The following is a 7,753-nucleotide window of genomic DNA, read 5'->3' as shown; positions in this document are numbered from 1 at the left end:
AATCCTGAATGCTCTGATTGAGAATTTTAGGAGCCACTTTTGGCCAAAAAATAAAGACCGCTAGATGGCGCTGATATAAATAACTATTACAATTTCCAGTAGAGCCATTTTATTACATATAAACCAGCCGCAACTAATTTTATAAACAAACAATAAAAAGTTAACATTTTTCGTGCTATTTGCGGCAAGTTTACAATGTATCTTGTATCTGAATATCGACCTCTAAAAGTACAAATATGAATGGATGTTGAGTGTGCATGGGCACGGGTGTGTGTGGCGTGTTCATGTGTGTTACTGTATACTGTGTTGCTGAACATACTACATATATATACCATAAGATTTGTCGTCTGCATTAAACACGCGTGCTTCCGTTTATGTTTGTGTTTAAAAATTTAAGGTTATTGTTGAAACGTGCTGCTCAAACAAAAATAATTTTTCCTCTCAAAGTAAGTACCTACTACTAAAACTATTAGGAACAATATCTATTACGTACTTATGCTAATATCAAGTTATTATTATTGAAATGACATCAGCACGTTGGGGGAAAAATTAAAAAATCAACTTGTACAGCATTAAATTCATAGATAATATCTCAATGATTAAATTTAGTGAAGCTACATTTTGTTAATTTGTAGAATTGAATGTCGTTTATTAAAGCGAAGAAATAAAAATGAAAGCGCCAGATTCGAATGTTAAAGAATCAGAGATTCTGACAGAGAGTAAATATGAAGTACCAAAGCCTGAGTTGAACGGCAACATGGGAAATGATGTAAAGTTGAATAAAAAGAGGAAGAAAAAAAAAAAAGACGAAAAAGAAGAAGACAGTGATGTGCCAAAAGTGCCTAATAAGAAGCATAAAATGGAAAAAGTAGAGCAGGTGGATGCAGGAAATAATGTAGATGATTTTGAAAAAGCACCTGATCAAGATGATGAGCAAGTTGTCAAATATTCTGCTAAGGAAACTAAACAATTTACAGGGAAGGCTTTTAGAAAGTTATTGAGCTCAGAAAATGCGTTTGAGGCACTTGAAAAGTTTGTTGCTTTGCACCAGCAAAATGATGGAAAAGACTTGGCTGCAGAGTATATTAAGGAAAAAGGCAGCGTTCTCGAGATTCTTCAATTACTTGATGTAGCAGAGAAGAAAAATATCAGCAATGCCACCACTGTGTTTGCAGCAATGCACATTGTCATCATGAAGTGAGTGATTTGTAGTTTTGTAGGTTGATTCTATGATACCATATCTATTCAAACTTCATTTATTTTCAGAATCTTGTCTCAGTTTCCCAATCAGATACAGTTGACAGAGCAGGCATGTCATCATCTCATCAATAGTCATCTATCAACAATTCACTCAATGCTGTCTAGTCAAAGCAAAGCAAAAAGTCGCAAAGTTGTTTTGAAACTTTTAGCTGCAATAGTCACTTTGGGTGATCCATTTCCACGTGAACTGTTAAATCACCTGTCTCTGCACTCAGAGCTCGTAGAGTTTTTAGTTTCTCACGTAAGACCAACGGACCCGGAAAATGTCAGGATATGTTTTATACATTTTATTCTTGCTTTTCTTGTTGAAGGTGACGTGTCTGTCATAAGAACACTGCTTGAAAAACGTGGTGTGGTTTCAAGTATTTTTTCTGACTTGATTTATGACTTCCCTCATACTGTTCAGCTTGTACTGACAACAGTAAAAAAATATGTTTTGGAGAACTCGGGAATTTCTAAGACCATAAAGCTACATGTGTTTTCAACGCAAGTTATCCAAGGAATCGTTAATTTGTATAATTGGAAGGGTCCAAAAAATTGGACAGGAAATAAAAAGCAAAAGTCAACAGTAACAGCATTCGTGGATCCAGAGGACAAGGAAGTATGTACAAATTACTGTTTATCATTTGTCTGAAATCAATTTTTCTCACAAGAAGATAGATTAACTAAAATTTCATTCACAGATTGCAGTTAATGCTGTTCATGAGTTTTTACTTACTTTGTTAACATCTAATAGACATGGTATTGCTTTTCATGATAGAAAACTTGGATCCGATTCCAGTCGCAAACACAATCAGTTAATCAACACAGTTTTGCAAAGACTAGAAAAACCTTGGGAACATGCAAAACCATCAGAATTAGTGGTCAAAATTCTGTCAGCTTGTCCAGATCTGATCAAATCTCAGCTGTTGTTAGCAGAACCATTTCTAGTTCCAAGAGTTTCTAAAAAATGGGTTTCTCTTATAGAATTTCTGAGAAAGGTAGTCTGAGACCCTATTGAAACACAGTTTTTAACAAAGTTATTTTATTCTCAATTTTTTCTAGATTATTGAAAACATCAATGTAGAAAATTGCTTAAGATTGTGTTCCCCTGATATGACAACAGTACAATTGACAAACGCAATTACAAATCTGACAATGCCGCAAATAATTATAAAGAATGCCATAATTCCATCTTTAGAGCAAACCAATCCCTTAATTCACTATGAAATAATTAAACTAGTATCGGTAATGATTACAAAGATAAAAAGCTTTTCAACTCTACTTGGCACTGTGAAATCAAACATTACTGACATTCCTGCTTTGAAAACTAATTTATTAGGACAACTTACCAAGGTGACTTAATAATATTGTTCTTTTGAGCCTTTTAAATAAAACGTACTAAATTTGTTTTTACTATTTTATACATTATGCTTTTGTTAATTTTACAGCACATCCCAACTTTTGAAACAATTATAATTACTTGGAAAAGAGCTCTATCTGTAGCATCAGGTCAAAGTTCAGATACGGATGAGACAGATTTGTTTGTAGAAGTCAAAGATCGATTACAGGCTGTACTAGATCTTTTACAGATTTATTGTGAAATTTGTCCAGAAATTTTATTGATTAGTGCTTCAAACGCTGAAAACGAACCAAAGATATTACTAACAAGCTTGAATGATGTTCCAAGCATGACTGAAGAAGAGTTGACCATGATGAAAGTAAAAGCTCTGAAAATCTTATTATGTTCTGATGCATTAAGTTTTGCTCCCAACGAGGTGATTATCGTTTATATGTATTCAAAACAAAAAATAGTTCATAAGCAGTATTTGGGCATTTTTTTAAATTTACAAATCTTTCTAGGAAATTTTTACGTCTGCTCTCTCATTTTTACTGACGAAAGTAGGACACGAAAGTAGTTCGTTTGATTTCGAAGTGATAAACACGATTAAATTATTAATGAACAGCTGTGGGATTTTTGAGGGATGTAACGATGAAATTGAAATCTGGATCGATGCAATAACTTACATCGACAACCACGAAGATAAATTAGAAGTATCTAATTGGATTGCAAAAACTATCAAGCGTGTTTCTAAAAATGTTGAAAAATATTTATCTTTGATCAGTCAGGTTGAAGAAAATGCAGTGGAAGAGATTGTTAGTGTCAATAAAATTGATGATATCTTTGATGGTACGTAAATATTTCCGTGAGCGTTTGAAATTTTGGTTTGTAGTATTGATTTTTATAATTTCTTCCAGATTTAATGGAAAGGAACTTTAAAGAAACAAAATCTGTAACGTCAATGTTACCTTTAACTTCGATATCCTTGCTCATTTACGGTGCCATAGAAAATTTGAAAAAGAGCCCATCCAATGCTTTGGCCCACTATGTTTCCGTGATTTTGGTACATTCACTGCACTGCCAAGTATCGTCAAAAGCTTTCTTGTCCTTGGTCGAAGACCTGAAAACTCCAGCCCAAAAATACTTAACTAGCTGGTCGAGTGACAGATCACCAAGTTCCATCAAAAAACCTTTTGACTCGCAGAATATTTTTCGCAGCATAAGTACAATTTTGTTGGATCCGAGTGAAAACTGCAGCATTGAAGTTAAAGAATCATTGCTATGTCTAAAAGTGGATGGAAATGTCATTGAATGTAAATTGACGAACTTTCAAGTAACAGCAGTTCTTCGAATGGTCATGTTCTATTTGACACAGATTGTTCGAAGAAATGGCGTAGAACCACCAAATATTTCAGTTTACACGGATATTTTATTGGCACTGTTGAAACTTGCTAGACAAATTGAAGTCGATTCTGAAGACTTGATTAAAGACTGCCTTGAATGGATTTTCAAGCATCCGATTGTTTTACATTATTTTGAAGCTATCCATGAAACTAAAGGATCAGCGGAATACGGGATTACGAAATTTCTTATTCAAATTTGTAAATCCAACGAACAGAATCTGATTTCGCACTTTCTCCAGCCGTATCAAGAAAAATTCATCAATCTAATAAAATTGACGTTTAAAAAACAAAAAGAAAATATCGCAGAAATTGATATTGAAATACCTACGGAGTTGATAAAAGTGTTGCAATTGGATGTCGATCGCATGGTGGACTTGTTGAGTGCGATTCTTGATTTGAAGAAAAATGAATTTGTGTTGTTGGATAAATCCAAACTATCGATTTGGGGAATTTTGGTGCCCGAGTTGATAAGCAAACTTTATGTTGGAGAAATCAGAAATGAGTCTGGCTCGTTTGTCACAATCCAGGACAACTTGTTGAAAAAGTTACTCCTTCATCTGGTGGATTTGAAAACATTGTATAAGCAAGACGTGTCTTCTTGGGAGAACAATTTGTATGAATATTTGGTAAAGTTTCCACACAACATTTCCGTAATCAGTGTCAGTAAGTATCAATAAACATAAACTCCATACAATTGGTAATTTCAAAATTCATGCTGATGAACATTTTTACAGAACTATTCACGAGACTTTTGGAAACAAATTTAACACCCTCGTTGGAAAAAATTATTAATTTACTGTGCGAAAGGAATGATAAGTTCATCGCTGCTTTTATCAAACATACGGACAGTAGCAAGAGGATGTTGCAAAAAAAATCATTAATCTTTTCAATCTTATCCAGCAATTCGAAGTATCAATGGAATCGAGAGTTCATCAATAAAATTTACGAATCGCACAAAAGTGACATCGTTCAATATTTAACTGAACCCCAAGTTGACAAGGCTCCTTGGATTCATGAAAATGTTCAAGCCGTAGTATTTTTAATCGAAAGTTTTTTCGGTAGGTATAGACAGTTTGCATCAAAAACACCTTATTTGCTTGCTTTCAAATGACTTTTTTCAGATTCTGAGTCGTGCAAGGAAATATGTTACACTATTTTGTCAAATGGAAATAAATTGGACGCAGTTCAAGAAGGGCACGTAAAATTATATCACAGCTTGTTTAAGAAGAGCCTAAGCGTCAACCCCGACGCCTTGAAGAATTTCACGCAGCTCCTACTTCATGTAACAGTGACGGCGTTGAAGAAAGATTCGAAAAATTTGGCAAAACTAAACTACCTTTACAAACTGCTGATCAACACCATTGATACTTTGAAATCCAAAGAGGCAGATTTTGCGTTCGAGGAACTGGGTAAGAACCATTTGTGGCCCCAGTTCGTGCGAATCAGTCTGAAATCAGGTCTCAAACCTATCAAAGAAGATAAAAAAAGTTCGCAGCCGTCACTATTGATTAAAGCCTTGAGCGCTGCTTGTGAAGTTGCGTACAAAAATAACGACTGCGAAGAGTACGTCAAAACTATTTTTGCAATGGTTACTTTGCACACCGAATTCAAGGCTACAATGACTAGTAACAGCCAATTAAAAAGTAAGGGATGAGCACTTTTTGTTTTTATACTGTTTGTCAAACTGATTGTATCTTTATTCGTTTTAAGGTGATCTCGTGGAACTATTGTGGGTCCTTGTGAGAAAAAACAAAGAAATCATGTCAGAAGCCCACATTCCGATTTACTTGTGTGCATACAATGCTACCCTCAGCAAAAGCGACCAATTCATTTTAAAAGTAATCGTCGAAACAATGTAAATATCGCAGCAGTGAAATGGTATTAAAACTTGAACCTTCTTTTTCACAGATTCTCCAGCACTACGAGAGGAACAACATGAGATTCTCGGATTACGCGCCCTTTCTTTGGGGAAAAGCAGCCGAGTCCCACTTTGGGACCGAGGCAAGTTTGGATACTGCCTTGTACAGAGAACGCTCAATATCCCAAATTCTAGACCACCTGGTGCCTGAAACGATCTCGCGAACCATCAAATTTTTCCCAGTGACGAGAAATCTGGCGGTTAGTACCATCAAACTATGACGAGCAAAGGATTTATACTCATACATTCTGTCTTTTGCAGGGAAACTTGGTGGACGTAGAAAATGCAGATCAGATCTACGATCCCGCGTTTTACCTGGCGGTGTTCTGCAGCTTGCTGCAGGACTGCAACGACGTTCCCTGCCATAAGGTGGTACACAAGGGTGGACTCGCGCTCACGATAGTCGCTTGCAGCAGCGCTTGCGATAAAATTCGCTTGGCTGCCTACACCGTCTTGTCAAGGTTCTACTGTCATTTGCAGCAACTCGGCAAAAGGTATTTGTTTCTTCAGCTTTTTTTTTAAAGAATTTCAGGCTCGCGTCGAAAAAAATCCAAATAATTGTCTTTCACTTTACTTAGTGCGAAAGAAAAACTCTTGTGGATCCACTTTATCGAAGCCCTGTGCAACGGTACAGCAAAGCTGGAGCAGCCGCTGGAGAACATTCGTCTGAACGGTTTCATCGCCACTTTCTTGGCCCGAGCGACCAACGTGATGACGCAGCCGTTGAATCCGCTCTACTCACCCCTTCACGCTTTTCTCATGGCCAAACCGGCTCTGGATCTCGATATCATACCGGAATTCCTGCCCCTGTTTCACAGCTCCGAAGTCGAGCATTTGGCTCACAGACACTGGATCCTCGAGATCATTCGCGATGGCTTTAAAGATCACGAGGATATGAATATTGCCTTGAAGTATCTACTTTTCAAGATGCTATTTTGCTACTACAATTGTATATTGGCAGATGATGTGACTAAAGTAATTGCGATTCCTCGTTGATATCAATTTTTGCTAGTTTACGAGACTCGTGGCTAAATTTTTTTTTTTTTTTTTCAGAAACTCATTCTACAAACGATTCGATCGGCGACAAGGTTAACGAGAGGCTGCACGATACTCGTCAATGGCTATTCTCTGTTACCATGGCTGGTCAATATAAGTGCAAATCTAAAGAAGGGTGATTCAGAGTCAATCGCGTGCATCATCGACATTGTAAATAATATCATCGATGCTCATCGAAAAACCAAATTGAAAGATACTCATCACCACCTGTTGATAAAAATACTCCTTCAGACAAAGTCGCGCTTTCACCATAACCTTCCAGTCGACTGCTTCCACAAATTTGTCAATACGTTGATCAAGGCTGCAACAAACAAAATGGCCTGCAATGCTCTGGCAAAAGATCACCTGTTGGTGGATCTAGTTGAGCTTGCCAAGATTCTGTTGGGTGACGTGAACGAGTGCGAGGCAATTCTACAGTTCGGGTGTTCATTCGTAAAACATTGTGAAATCGACGGCGATGCCTGTCCTCGAGATAGTTTATACAAACTTGTAGTGAACTGGTGTAATTTAACAAAAAATGACCATTAACTTTTTGTACTTGCTTGTAAATATAATTGTAAAAAGAGCAACAAAATATTCTGATTTTTATTGTTCACGCGACGGTTTCCCCTTTTCTTTGCCCAAATATCCTAAAATCGTTAATAAAAACGTTGGTAAACAAACAAACATCACGTGATGTAACCCATAACCCATTTTTTCGGTACCAACGTCAAAATTTTCCAAGTAACGGTATCAGTTCAAGTGTAAAAAGAAAAAAACCTAATAAAAATTTTAAAAAAGGGTAAAGAGACTCAT

The 7,753-nt window shown here is 36.4% G+C and overlaps 1 protein-coding gene across 2 annotated transcripts; it reads left to right on the top strand.

Annotated features, from left to right (window-relative positions):
* The first annotated feature begins 366 nt into the window (after positions 1 to 366).
* LOC106636904 (nucleolar pre-ribosomal-associated protein 1) lies at positions 367 to 7,519 on the top strand. 2 transcript variants are annotated; one of them, XM_014349452.3, is made up of 15 exons: positions 367 to 446; positions 658 to 1,197; positions 1,267 to 1,861; positions 1,944 to 2,240; positions 2,305 to 2,595; positions 2,691 to 3,017; positions 3,103 to 3,430; positions 3,499 to 4,647; positions 4,719 to 5,042; positions 5,106 to 5,627; positions 5,695 to 5,822; positions 5,893 to 6,102; positions 6,164 to 6,396; positions 6,481 to 6,877; positions 6,956 to 7,519. In XM_014349452.3, exons 2-15 carry the CDS (start codon positions 671 to 673, stop codon positions 7,484 to 7,486), a joined length of 5,859 nt encoding a protein of 1,952 aa, XP_014204938.2. In that variant the 5' UTR covers positions 367 to 446; positions 658 to 670; the 3' UTR covers positions 7,487 to 7,519. The 2 variants fall into 2 exon arrangements, with proteins under 2 accessions (XP_014204938.2, XP_089449542.1); XM_089593416.1 differs by having other exon boundaries at positions 375 to 446; positions 636 to 1,197.
* Positions 7,520 to 7,753: the final 234 nt, after the last annotated feature.

The sequence above is a fragment of the Copidosoma floridanum genome, unplaced genomic scaffold (assembly GCF_036245765.1).
Source record: "Copidosoma floridanum isolate Cflo_tuat_1 unplaced genomic scaffold, Cflo_Japanese_pri ptg000019l, whole genome shotgun sequence".
Taxonomy (NCBI): Eukaryota; Metazoa; Arthropoda; class Insecta; order Hymenoptera; family Encyrtidae; genus Copidosoma; species Copidosoma floridanum.
The sequence above is the reverse complement of the archived record's forward strand: the minus strand, read 5'-3'. Positions and strand labels throughout refer to the sequence as shown.

Excerpts from the sequence above, each read along its gene's own strand:
- LOC106636904 (XM_014349452.3), top strand. The coding sequence starts at position 671 with ATGAAAGCGCCAGATTCGAATGTTAAAGAATCAGAGATTCTGACAGAG. Across the intron at positions 2,596-2,690 it reads TATTAGGACAACTTACCAAG|CACATCCCAACTTTTGAAAC; the intron begins GTGACTTAATAA and ends TTAATTTTACAG. Across the intron at positions 3,431-3,498 it reads AATTGATGATATCTTTGATG|ATTTAATGGAAAGGAACTTT; the intron begins GTACGTAAATAT and ends AATTTCTTCCAG.